At 35.9% G+C, this 14,426-nt stretch overlaps 1 protein-coding gene across 1 annotated transcript in view; it reads left to right on the top strand.

Moving 5' to 3' along the window:
• TTC29 (tetratricopeptide repeat domain 29) overlaps positions 1 to 14,426 on the top strand; it is a 258,577-nt gene that overhangs the window by 69,741 nt on the left and 174,410 nt on the right. The window contains 2 exon segments of the mRNA XM_033215424.1: positions 1,371 to 1,583; positions 9,062 to 9,147. Coding sequence (XP_033071315.1) covers positions 1,371 to 1,583; positions 9,062 to 9,147 — 299 coding nt within the window.

Genomic DNA, 14,426 nt, shown 5'->3' with positions numbered 1-14,426 from the left:
GTTCTGAAGATATTATTGCTGTACCAACTGATCACATTAGCTGTGTTTCCTGAGCACGTGCCCTGTAATGTATAATTGTACACGCATGAATTCATTTCTCACAATAGTACCTTGAAAAGTTACATAGTAATCCTATTTTGCGGAAGAATAAAGTAAGGCACACAGAGGGCAGTAATTAGCCTGAGGCTAAACAAAAGCTGGGAAAGCTGGGATAGGAACAGGCCATCTGCTTGGAGCCCACATTCACTCTTAACCGCTATGGTTGGAGTGCTTAGATGTAAGTGTTCTTCGTATCAATTCCAATTATGTAACTCCAATACCAGAAAAGAGTATTTACATTTCAGGATATTGTGAGCATTCCCATGAGGAACTGAACAAGTAAAATACTAAATCCACTGTATGGAGCTGCAGACTCCTCTTCCAGAAATATGCTTGCTCATATTTTAAGGAAAGAAATTACTTACAGCTAATTTAGAGTTTTAGCTTGGAGAAGATATATTTTGGATTTTATTATAGGGTAAAATCCAAAACGGCAGTTAGTTACATTCTAATTATTCAAAGCTAAATAGAATATACAAAAACCTCGTTGGAAAGTCCAGTAAAACTTTGAGAAGCAGTTTAAGAAGCCATAATGTTTGAATTTAAAGTTTAAAATGGATGCATTTTTTTTTAAGAATGATGAAATTGGGAGGCTGAGGTGGGAGTATCGCTTGAGCTCGGGAGTTCAAGGCTGCAGTAAACTGTGATTGCACCATTACGCTCCAGCCTGAGTGACAGAGTGAAAAGAAAAGAAAAAAAGAATGATGAAATTGCCATCTGTTGGGAAAGCAGTAGAGGATATTGGTTGATATTATCAGCTCTAGAGTCAGATTTCCTGGATGTTATAGCACTAGGCTTGCCATCTTGAGCAAAATTCTTAACCTTACTAAGTTTTGGCTTTCTATTCTGTAATAGGAAGTCAGAACAGTCTCACTCCATTGGATTGTTTTGAAGATTAAATGAGAAATGCATATAAAGCACATAGCAGGATACATGGCATACATAATGTTAAAGAAATATTAGCCAATATGATGGTGATTAATAATCATTGCTGGCCTTTTACACCCTCTCTAAACATATGCAGCCCAGTAAATTTCTACTAGCCAGAGTACATCCCTCCCTCTTGCAGGTGTCTATCTGAAATTCATGCTGAAACTGAGGTCCAATTAGAGATAGCTCCTTTCCCAGTTTAATTCATCTTCAGCCTTAGAAATCCTTCACCATAATCCATGGTGTTTCTGCATTTAATAGTAAAGCTAAAATTTATGCAAAATTTCTGAAAACATATTCTGACCTCTGGTTTATACTTATGAATGGCTTTTATTCTTCAGGTCAGCTTCTGGAAGCTGCTGAGCATTATGAAGCATTCCATCAATTGACGCAGGGGCGGATATGGAAGGATGAGACAGGCCGCTCTCTCAACTTGTTGGCCTGTGAGAGTCTCCTGAGGACTTACAGATTACTCTCAGACAAAATGCTGCAAAATAAAGAATACAAACAGGCCATCAAAATTCTAATAAAAGCTTCTGAAATAGCCAAAGAAGGTGGGTGGAAAAGAACACTCTCACATTGTTTTCTTTAATGGGTAGACACTGGTTCTCCCAAGAGTGAAGTAAAAATCATCAAGTGTTAGGGTGATTATTTCCTATGAAATGCAAAGACAAATGCCATCAATTTACTTTCAAATTTCACTGTAAAACAGAGGTGCCTTAGTGCTGACAACAAGAAATCCATTAGTTTCTTGAAAGCTTTATCTCCAAAATTACAATCCACTGGGGGTAGTGCTGTAAAACAAAGAACCTAAAGTGAGAAGGTAAGAGCATCTGCAAAAGTTAAGCGTGTGTATGTGCAATGTGCATGTGTGTATGTGGTTGTATATTCCTTGGAGTCTTAGAGACCTTTCATTGTTTGCACATTCCCCATTGTCAGGTAACAAGGAAAATATGATATATATTTAGTTATTAGTAACAGGAAAATAGGACTGTAATATATTTTAGATCAGATGTGGCCTTTAGACCAGCAGCTTCAGCATGTTATAACAGCCAGGGTCTCAGGTCCCACCCTAGACCTACTGCAGCAGGATCCCCAGGTTAGCAAGATACCCAGGTGATGTATATGCACATTTAAAGCAGTGAAAATGCTTCTATGAGAGCTGCTCATGTTTTTCATAGACTGTATCATTTCTGTACATACAAAATACAAAGAAAAAATTTGGAGCATATTCTTATAAGCTTTTAATTTGTGAAATGCAAGGATATTTTGTTACCAGATAGTAATTTATTAATAAAGTAGCCTTTTCGTGAAGGACAAAAAGATAAAAGTTATGCTCCTGAACTAAAGTGTATTAGCTCATGGATATATTTAATTGATTGGTTTATTAAATAATAGATGGCTTATTAGAGTGAGCAGGACTGATTTACTGGGTGTGATTTTAATTTACTAAAGAGTAAAAATAAACAGCTTAGTCTCTCTGTAACTTCTTTCAATAACATTAGTCAACATACTCACAGGAAATCACCCCCTGAGAGATGTATCTCATTAAATAAACTACTTTTGTATAAATGGTCTAGTATCTTCCCCCAAAAGGGTAAACACATAGTTAGCCCTTACATCAATTTCAGCAGCAAACTTTAGTCACATGAAAAGTTACATGGAATTTCAATGAAAAGGAATGCATTGATTAGAAAAAGATATGTTACTTTAGGTTTACTTTGCTAAGTTTTAAGGTAGTTCACAAAGAAAGAAAAGTTCTTTGAGTCGCTGCCAACAGTCAGAGCCTGTCAAGCAGTCTTCTTTCAAAAAGCATCTCTTGCTTACCAAAGATCAGATCAGGAGAACAAGAGAAGACTTACTTCTTACGCTGTTATAGTTTTTAATATCTTTTAAAACCAATAAATATTTGTCCCCACATTTTTCTTCGAAGAAAGTACATAGGTTAAAGGATTGCACAATACTTCTCAGAGCTCTTAGAAAGGGTAAATATTCTGGGACAAAGTATCCCGTTACTCTTGTCTCCTACTTTGATCAGGGAGCCTGAAGGAGCAAACTGATGATTACCCAAATAAAGCATGCCCCTCACATTGGTTTACATAGTATTTAAGGGGTACTGACACCAACTGTCAGCCACCTCCTTTGTTAGGGTACATTGGTGTAATGCACAAATGTAGCATCAGCCAACACCTTTTACTTAACATAATGTTTTCAAGGTTCATCCATCATATAGGGCCAAATCACATTCCATTGCACGGTTATACCACATTTTCTTTATTCATTTATCAGTTGATGGACATATGAGTTGTTTCCACCTTTTGCCTATTATGAATAATGCTAGAATGAACATTTGTGTACAACTTTTCAAAGATCTTGATTGTATGCTTAGGAGTGGCATCACTGGGTTATATGACAACTGTGTTCAACTTATTGAGTAGCTGCCAGTTTTCCAAAGTGGCTTCACCATTTGACATTTCCACTAGTAATATGTGAGGGTTTCAGTTTAGCCACTTCCTCACCAGCACTTGTTACTTTTATCTTCTTCATTATACTCATCCTAGTAGGTGTAATGTAGTATCTCACTGTGGATTTGATTTGCATTTCCCTGTTGGCCAGTAACATTGAGCGTTTATTTTCATGTGCTTCTTGGTCATTTGGATATCTTCTCTGCAGACATTTTTATTCAGATTCTTTGCCCGGTTTAAATTTTTTTTTATTTATTATTGAGTTTTAAGAATTCCGTGTATATTTTGTGTACCAGTCTTTCATCAAATATATGATTTGAAAATATTTTCTCCTGTTCTGTGGGTTTTATTTTCACTTTCTGATGGTATTCATTGAAGTACAAGTTTTTAATTTTGATAAAGTTCAGTTCATCTAGTTTTTCTTTTGCTGTTCTTGCTTCTCATATCATCACTAAGAAGCCTTTGACCAGTACAAGGTCACAATGATTTACTCCTACGCTTTAAGAGTTTTATAGTTTTAACTATATTTAAGCTTATGATCTATTTTCAAGTGTGTGTGTGTGTGTGCGCGCGCACGCAAATGTGGTGTGAGGAGGGTACATCTTCATATTTTGAAAGTGGATATCCAATTGTACTAGTAATACTTGTTGAAAACATTATTCTTTTCTCAATACATTATAATGACACCCCATATAAAATCATTTGACCATAAATGTGAAGATTGTTTCTGGATTCTCAATTCTATTGCCTTGATCTCTCTTGTCTAACTTACAACTGTAAGAATACATAGATTTTATTGCTTTAGTTTTGTAGTAAGTTTTGAAATTGGGAAATGTGTGTTGTAATATTGCTCTTTTTCAAGTTTGCTTTGGTTGTTTTCATCACTTGCATTTCCATGTGAATTTTTTTTTTTTTTTTTTTTTGAGGCGGAGTCTCGCTCTGTCGCCCGGACTGGAGTGCAGTGGCCGGATCTCAGCTCACTGCAAGCTCCGCCTCCTGGGTTTACGCCATTCTCCTGCCTCAGCCTCCCTAGTAGCTGGGACTACAGGCGCCCGCCACCTCGCCCAGCTAGTTTTTTGTATTTTTAGTAGAGACGGGGTTTCACCGTGTTAGCCAGGATGGTCTCGATCTCCTGACCTCATGATCCGCCCGTCTCGGCCTCCATGTGAATTTTAGGATCAGCTTGTCAATTTCTGCAGAAAGGGGAGCTGGAATTTTGATAGGAATTGCATTGAATCTGTCAATCATTTTGGGGAATATTGCCATCTTAACACTAAGTTTTTCAATCCATGAATATGGGCTATCTGTCCATTTATTTAAATATTCTTTAATTTCTTTCAATGATGTTTTATAGTTGTCAGTGTACATGTACTGCCTTCTTTTGTTGAATTTATTTTTAATATTTTAATCTTTTGATGCTATTGCAAATGGAATTGTTTCTTAATTTCATTTTCAGATTGTTCATAACCTGTATGTAGAAATAAAACTGACTTTTCTATATTGATCTTATAGCTTTCAACCTTGCTAAACTCACTTATTAGCATTGATAGTTTGTTATGGATTCTTTAGGATTTTCTGTATATAAGACTATGGTATCTGCAAATAAAGTTTTGCTACTTCCTTTCTATCTGTGTGCCTTATCTTTTTCTTGCCTAATTTATCTGACTAGAACCTCTAGTGCAACAGTTTTAAACAGAAGTATATTTACTGAGGGTTTTTTGTAGATGCTCTTTACTACGTTGAGAAAATTCCCTTCTATTCCAAGTTTGTTGAGGGTTTTTAACATGAAAGGGGGTTGGATTTTGCAAAATGCTTTTTTCCTACCTCCATTGAGAAGGTCATATGATTTTGTCTTTTATGCTATTAATATGGTATATTATACTGATTGGTTGGCATATGTTGAACCAACCTTGCATCGCTGGGCTGAATTCCACTTGATCGTGGTGTATAATCCTTCTTATATGTTACTGATTTTGCTTTGCTAGTAATTTTGTTAAGGATTTTTGTGTCTATGTTCCTAGGGGACAAGAGTTTATAGTTTTCTTGTAATGTCTTTGTCTGGTTTGATGTCAAAATAATACTGGCCTCATAGAATGATTTGGGAGGTGTTTTCTCTTAATTGCTTAAAAAGTTTGTAAAAGATTGATGTTAATTCTTAAAATATTTTTTAAAAATTCACCAGTGAAGTCATCTGTGCCTGACTAGCCTTTTCTTCAGAGAAGTTTTTAAATTACTAATTCAGTTACTTTACTTATTATGAATTTATTCAGAGTTTTGATTTCTTCTTGAGTCAATTTCAGTAGTTTGTGTCTTTCCAGAAATTTGTCTATTTCATCTAGTTTATCTAACTTGTTAGTATGTAATTGTCCACAAAATTCTCTTATAATCCTTTTTATTTCTGTAAGGTCTGTAGTTATTTACCTTTTTTCATTCTTGATTTTAATAATTTAAGGATTTCTTCTTTTTCTTTTCTTTTTTGGTCTAACTAAACGTTTGTTAATTTTGTTGACTTTTTCAAAGAATCATTTTTTGTTGTGTTGATTTTCACTATGGGTTTTCTATTCTTTATTTTATTCATTTCCACTCAAGTCTTTCCTATTTCCTTCCCTCCATTTGATTTGAATGTAGTTGTATCCTCTTTTGCTAGTTTTATAATATGGAAAGGACTTTCTTATTTTTAAATATAGACATTTATAGCTATAAATTTCCCTCTATGCACATCTTAGTTTTATCCTACAAATTTTGGTTTGTTGTGTTTCCATTTTCATCCATTTCAGAATATTTTTTGGTTTACCTTGTGATCTTCTTTGACCCACTGTTCATTTAGGAGCATCTTTAATTTCCACATAGATGCAAGTTTCCCAAATTTAATTCTATTATGTATTTTTAATTTCACATTATTGTGAATACTACCTTTTCAATGGAGTCTACTCTGATAACCATATTTAATATTGAGACCTGCTTTGTCCTCTGGACCCCCACTTGGCTCTTCCAATTCCCCTTACCCTGCTCTATTTTCCCCCTAGAACACTTGTTAGCATACACCTTACATAATTATTCTTTATTATTTATTTTCTCTCTCTTTATGTCTCTGTCCTCTAAAACATCAGTTTTGATGTGTCACTCAATTTTAGTAGTGCCAAGGTTTTAGACCTAACCTTTTCTTTTTGGTTGTTGTTAATCCTATTCTTACCAACATTTTTCTCTGTTATGTTATTGCTTTCACTTTATCTTAACTTTGTCTCTATTAGTGAATAAGAAAAGTTCTCATGTTTAAATATTTAAAAACTAATATTTGGTGTTTCCAAACTGTATCAGTAGCAATAGATGTTTTCCTTCCTTTCTCCTCTTTGCTGAGCTTCCACTCACATAAAATTAGATGCAGATGATGGTGCTATATCAGCCCAGCCAGTTGCTAGTGCTTTAACACAGTTACACCACTTGACACAGAAAATAGACACCACATACAGCCAACTTTTAACTCTCTGATAAGTAGCTTCCTGTCATAGCCTCTTTCTTCTATTCTGTCTTTCCCTTCACTAGTCCCAGAACCCATAATCCTATACCAGAGAAAAAGTTAGGGCCCAGCTGAATTTTAAGAGTTAAAATTCCCCTTACTGGATCACTGGTATCATCAACTCTGCTAAAATGAGATCTTGAAGGGATAATTCTCTGCAATCAGGGAAATAGCTAAAGAAGAAAAAATACTGTCACTGGCATTTGCCATCCTATTTCCTTGAAGACTTCAAAGAGCTGCTGCATCAGCAGTGGTTATTTGATGAGTGGTGTGAGTGAATGCAGCATGAAATATTGTTCCTGCTGACATCCTTCATGGTTGGAATATAGAGCTCAGAAATCTAAGGATACTTCCTGTATTCATCTACTTTGCATTTCTATAAAGGAATATCTGAGGGTGGGTAATTTACAAAGAAAAGAGTTTTTTTTTTTAAACTTAAAACTCCACAGACTGTACAAGCATGGTGCCAGCATCTCCTTCTGGTGAGGGCTTCAGGAAGTTTCCAATCATGGCAGAAGGTAAAGGGGAGCAGGCATGTCATGTGGCAAGAGAAGGAGCAAGAGAGATGGTAGGCTTTTTTTTTTTTTTTTTTTTTTTTTTTTTTTTGAGGCGGAGTCTCGCTCTGTCTCCCGGACTGGAGTGCAGTGGCCGGATCTCAGCTCACTGCAAGCTCCGCCTCCCGGGTTTATGCCATTCTCCTGCCTCAGCCTCCCGAGTAGCTGGACTACAGGCGCCCGCCACCTCGCCCAGCTAGTTTTTGTATTTTTAGTAGAGACGGGGTTTCACCGTGTTAGCCAGGATGGTCTCGATCTCCTGACCTCGTGATCGCCCGTCTCGGCCTCCCAAAGTGCTGGGATTACAGGCTTGAGCCACCGCGCCCGGCCGATGGTAGGCTTTTTAAAGCAATCAGCTGTCATGTAGACTAATAGAGCAAGAGCTCACTCGTTACCATGAGGATGGCACCAAGACATTCATGAGGGATCTGCCCCCATGACAGACACCTTCCACAGGCACCACTTCCAACATGGGGGATCACATTTCTACGTGAGATTTGGAGAGGACAAACATCAAAACCATATCACTTACTTTCCAAAGACCAAAAGCAAAGGTTAGATCACTCAGCGTTTGCATTCGCTAGGAGTTAGTCACATTGGAAGCCAATGTTATATTTAGTACACTAAATATAAGCAAGTTATATGTTTGCCAAATGGTATGAGGTATGTCATGTTGAACCACGTTATATCTTCACACATTTTGCTTTTGGAAAGCAGTGGTTAATTCCTGAAATAAAATTAGTAAGATACTGCAGGAATTAGAAAGGCTAACTTTCTTGCAAAAAAAAAAAAAAAAAAAAAAAAAAAAAAAAAAAAAAAGATGATGAAAAGCATTACCAGTGATTAGTAAAGAAAACTGTGTGGATTTCAAAATACGCATGGAATTTTCTACCAGGAAACTAAACTCTATCAGTTACTCTCACCTATGCTTTAATCAATAGCTCTTAAACAGAGCATAATCAAATAAAAATTCATTAATTTGCGAATTATCTGCAGTTAGAAACTTAGTTGAATGACAGTCCATGTGACTGAGTATGAATGTTTGTGCACCATTTAAGGTTGTTATCCTTTATCAGTTGTTTTATGTGTGTAGTAGCAGCTATGCTAGATGACTGTATGCCTTTACATGTTGGACTAGTATAAAAATTATACATGAATGTCAACATGATAATATTAGGCTGTGTTTATAAAGAGAAGCCCCTTTATAAACTAAATATTAACAAGTTGTATATTTGCCAAATGGTATGAGGTATATCACGTAAGAGGTATATAATTATATTGTTAATGTATCTTACTCTAATATCTATGATCCAGGTAAATTGTGTTTACATCAGCCTTTTTTTTTTTCAGTATACAGCTAGGTTGTGGTGATTATTGATAAAACTACATACTTTAAAAAATAATAAGTTTCTACTGTCTTGAAAAGCAAAGATTCTGTTTGTTGTAGTAAATCAATTTCTTGAATGCTTGGTAATTTTTTTACATCTTCACTTCAGGAAGTGACAAAAAGATGGAAGGGGAAGCCTCTTACTACTTGGGCTTAGCACACTTAGCTGCTGAGGAATATGAAACTGCATTAACAGTAAGCTAAACTTTTAATCACTACCATTTTTAATTTTTATTTTAGTATATTTATTTTATTTTATTATATATTATTACAAAGCCAACAGAAATGAGTTAGGCCTGACATAGGTGTGCCTTTTTACTGAGGTTAAAGCAGAATAGCAATCTGCTAGAAGCATTTTAAAAATTGGTTTTATTGTTTATTGAAGGTACAGTGGTATATAATCAATTACTATGAAGTACTTTGGGATATGTGAAAGTTAAATAAATGGAGTAATATGGCCCTCTATATGCCCATATCAACAAGGACAAGAGGAAATAGGTTTAAGTGATGGTAAAAAGTAAATAACAAAAAAGAAATTACAGTCATTTTATAATATGATTTGGGAAATTTTGCACGCACAAAAATGTGGTTATTAAGCAATAGAGTGAGCTGCCTTGATGTAGCTCTTCAGTGCAGGTAGTGGGGAGGCAACAGAGGTGGATGGAGGTGGGTGTTAGTCCCAGTCTGAGAAGTAGCCTGCTCTGTAATCAAATCACTGTTCAGCTATTTTGCAACCAGGTTTTGTTTGGCTAAAAACAAACAAACAACTAAAAATGTCAAGAGTGATCTTTCCTGAATTATAACTGAAGTAAGTCATTGTTTCTTCTTCTCTTACCTCTATTATGTATTTAAAGTATTTCACCTACATCTCTTGTAATAATCCAATTTGATACACAATATTGGATTTTTAGCTTTTGGGATCTTCTTTGTTCCTTTAGATATTTTTTGCTAAGTAGAATTACTATATTTGGGCTAGATATTTTCCTCTAGCCCCCTTATAATTGGATATCATAGAAAACCTAGGTTTTCCTAGATGACTCTTATGCTGAATATTTTTTAGTTAATGATTAGCATTCAGCAAAGATTTGTTTCTGATACCTTGGGGAGCACAGAGACCAACAAGATGCACACTTCCTTTTAGGAGTTAATTTAATGAGGGCAAACAACTTGCAGGCATAACCACAATTCGAAGTAGGATGAACACGGGCTTTTTAAGTGCAGAGGGAGGAGTGGTTGGTTCCAACACTGAAGACCAAGGAGGCTGCACCAAAAAAAAGTTTTTGAAAGACAGGATTTACACATGTAGAAAACATCAGAGTCCACAATGATAGAACACTAGATATACACGTGTGCACACATGTGTATACACTCAACATGGATGTACTCAGTGTGTTGGGAAGCAAGAACTTAGGTGGAAGATGAGATTCAGTTGGAGGTCAAGTTGGAAAATTAGGTGAAAACTAGCTCATAGATATTCCTTCTCTCTCAGGTAATGCAAGCACAAAATAAATTCAAACAATACAATAAAATTCACAATGAAAGCTAAATTTTCTTTCTCTCCCTGTATTCAGTCTCACAGTTCTTTTCTCAGAGACAAACACAGTTACACATTTCTGGCTTATCTTTCCAAAAATATTCTATATATTCAAATATCTATAAAGTGCATATATGTGTTTCTTTTGTGTTATTTAGAAAATTGTTGCATTTTATATTGCACTGTTCTGCACCTTGAGTTAATTTCTTCCATACTGATGCATAAAGGCATGCCTAGTTTTATTATTTTAATTTTTCCAGCTTTATTGAGGTATGATTGGCAGATAAACATTGCATATATTTAAGATGTATGATGTGACGTTTTGATATATCTGTATATTGGGAAATTATTTCCCCAATCAAACTAGTTGGCCTGTCCATCACCTCCCGTATTAACCTCTTTTGTATGTGTGTGAAGACATGTAAGATCTAGTGTCAGTAAACTTCAAGTATATAATATACCATTATTAACTATAGACAAGTTTCGTTGTATTTATTTATTTATAATTTCAACTTTTAGATTTGGGGGTACATGTGCAGATTTGTTATCTGAGTATGTTTTGTGATGCCGAGGTTTGTGGTATGATTGATCCCTGTCACCCAGGTAGTGAGCATAGTACCTGATAGTTTTTCAGCCATTGCCCTCCTCCTCTAGTTGTCTATTGTTCTCGTCTTTATATCCATGAGTACCCAAGGTTTATCTCCCACTAATAAGTGAGAACATGTGGTATTTGATTTTCTATTCCTGTGTTAATTTGGACAAACCTTATCTTAAGGGGTCTATATGATATCCCGTTGTGTGACTGTGCCATAATGGATTCAGACATCTTCTACTGCTGGGCATTAAGGTTGTTTCTCATAACTTTTATTGTAAAGGATGTGGCAGTGAACAGTTTCATCAGATGTGACAAATTTATCCATGAATGGATTAATAGAGGTGGAAATGCTGGTGTATCCTATTCCTAGTGGTATAGGATAGTCTAGTAATCAATACTTTGAAGAAAGAATATTTGACCTCCAAGGGATGAATTACTTTACTTGAAACTGTTACTCCTTTCAGAAAAGTATTGAAATCGTTTCTCTGAAAGTATATGTGAAGCTTTAGTCCCTACAACCTATTAACTGTGTGACACTGGGCAAGCCCCTTACACTCTTTAAGTTTCAATTGCCCCATCTATCCAGTGGGAGTAATAACTATATTTATTTCATAAAGGGTAGTGAGTTAAATGCTACTCCCCTCAAAAAAAAAAAAAAATCCACTTCCTAACCCCTGGAACCTGTGAATGCAGCGGTAACTAAGTTAAAGATCTTGAGATGAAGTGATCATCCTGGATTATCTAGGTGGACTCTAAATATGAAGACAAACATCCTTATAAGAAAAAGGCAGAAGATTTGAAACAGAAGACAGGAAGCCACATGCTCAGAGGAAAAGACCATATGAAGACAAGGGCAGATAGTGCAGTGATACAGTCACAAGTCAAGAAATCCCTGGAACCACCAGGAGATAGAAGAGGCAAGGAAGGATCCTCTCCCAGAGGCTTCAAAAAGATCACAGCCCTGCTGATGCCTTGATTTCAGACTTCTAGCCTTCAAAGCTAGCAAAGAATACATTTCTATTATTTTAAGTCATTTAGTTTGTGGTAATTTTTATGTCAGCCCTAGGGAACTAATACACAGGGTGATAATAAGAGATAATTTATGTAAAGTTTTAAAAGACTGTCTCTCTGGTTTATAATAAACCTTCGATAATTACTGGTTTTTATTATTTTTTCACTAATCTAAGTCTCTGGACTTGAGCAGTAGTAGTGAAGATGGAGGGAACTAGACAGATTCAAAAGTTATAAAGGACTTGGTAACAGGCTAAGTATAGGAGATGAGGGAAACAGAGGTGCAAAGATGGGCCGTGAGTTCCTGGCTGTGGAACTGGATGGATGCTGGTGTTGTTTACGGGGGTAGGGAATGTGAAAGGCTTGTGGGGAAATGGAGAGTTCAGTTTTGGATACATAGAATTGCAGGAGTTTTAAAAATATTCAAGGAGAGTTCAAGTAGACAGTTAAATATGAGGGTCTGGAGCTTAAAAGGAAGTCTAGAGTGGAAATATTATATGTGAAAGTTAATTTTATGCGTCAGCTTGGCTGGGTCATGGGATGCCCAGATAGCTGGCTAAACATTTCTGGGTATGTCTCCAAGGGTGTTTCTAGAGAAGATTAGCATTTGAATCGGTGGTTTGAGTAAAGCAGATGGCCTTCCGCTATGTGGATGGGCATCATTTAATCCATTGCGGGCTTCAGTAGAACAAAAAGGCAGAGGAAGGGCAAATTTACTTGACCAGACTGTTTGAGCAGAGACATTGATCTTCCACTGTCAGCTCTGATGGTTCTCAGGTCTTCAGACCCCGTCTGAATCTACATCACTGGCTCACCAGATTGCAGGTCTTCAAACTACAGCACCAGCTCTCCTGGGTATGCAGTTTACAGACAGCAGATAGTGGCATTTCTCAGTCTCTATAATCATGGCAGCCAGTACCTTACAATAAGTGACAAATCTCTCTCTCTCTATATATATATGTGTGTGTGTGTGTGTGTATATATATATATAAAACTTCCTGAAGTGAAGAAAAAATTACCAAGCATTCAGGAAATTGATTTACTACAACAAACAGAATCCTTGCTTTTCAAGACAGTAGAAAATTATTATTTTTAAAAGTATGCAGTTTTATCAGTAATCCCCACAACCTAGCTGTATACTGAAAAAAAGGCTGCTGTAAACACAATTTACCTGGATTGTAGATATTAGAGTAAGATTCATTAACAATATAATTATATACCTCATACATGACATACCTCATACCATTTGGCAAATATATAACTTGTTTATATTTAGTTTATAAATGGGCTTCCTTTTATAAACACAGCCTAATATCATGTTGACATTCATGTATAATTTTTATACTAGTCAACATGTAAAGGCATACAGTCATCTAGCATAGCTGCTACTACATACGTAAAACAACTGATAATGGATAACAACCTTAAATGGTGCACAAACATTCATACTCAGTCACATGGACTGTCATTCAACTAAGTTTCTAACTGCAGATAATTCGCAAATTAATGAATTTTTATTTTGATTATGTTCTGTTTAAGAGCTACTGATTAAAGTGTAGGTGAGAATAACTGACAGAGCTTAGTTTCCTGGTAGAAAATTCCATGTGTATTTTGAAATCCACACACTTTTCTTTACTAATCACTGGTAATGCTTTTCATCTTTTTTTTTTTTTTGCAAGAAAGTTAGTCTTTCTAATTCCTGCCTTCTTTTCTCTTTCAGGTCAATAAATCTTAACTCTTTCAGCAGTCTTATCTCTACTTTGCACAACCCATTCCTCTGAAAAATTATAACTGTTATGTGCATAATAGAACCCAGTAGGGGTAACGCTGGTTTGAGAGAAAAAGGAGTGTCAAATGGGCTATGCCAGAATTCATAGTCTGGGAAAGGCAAGGCAAGCAAATACACTTGCATTGATCATTTTTTAAGTTTTCTTACACTGAATGTAAGAAATTCTTGAAAAGTGTATGTGAGAAGAAAAAAATGTAAATAAAAAATAATAAACAAGAGGGAAAGGAAATGAGAACAGAGAAGCTAAGGCAAAGGAGGAATCAAGAGAGAGGCTGTCTGAGACTCAGTGTTCCTTTGGGTCCTTTCGGTGTTATTTCCAATACTTTAGCTCTAGAGTTCTGAATGTCTGCAGGATATAATAATAGGATGAATCTTTCTGATGGACACCACATTTATTCTATCTGTAGTGTAAATCAGTCTGTCTACAAGAGCAATGGTTTCTTCATATCTGCATTCTCACTCTTCCCTATCATCTCTTGGCTGCATGTAGATGACAGTTGGGGCCAGTTTAATATGACATCATGATATTAGAGTTTCCTGGAATG

The sequence above is a fragment of the Trachypithecus francoisi genome, unplaced genomic scaffold (assembly GCF_009764315.1).
Source record: "Trachypithecus francoisi isolate TF-2019V2 unplaced genomic scaffold, Tfra_2.0 Lachesis_group1, whole genome shotgun sequence".
In the NCBI taxonomy this organism is placed as follows: domain Eukaryota; kingdom Metazoa; phylum Chordata; class Mammalia; order Primates; family Cercopithecidae; genus Trachypithecus; species Trachypithecus francoisi.
This window is presented reverse-complemented; position numbering and strand designations above follow the sequence as displayed.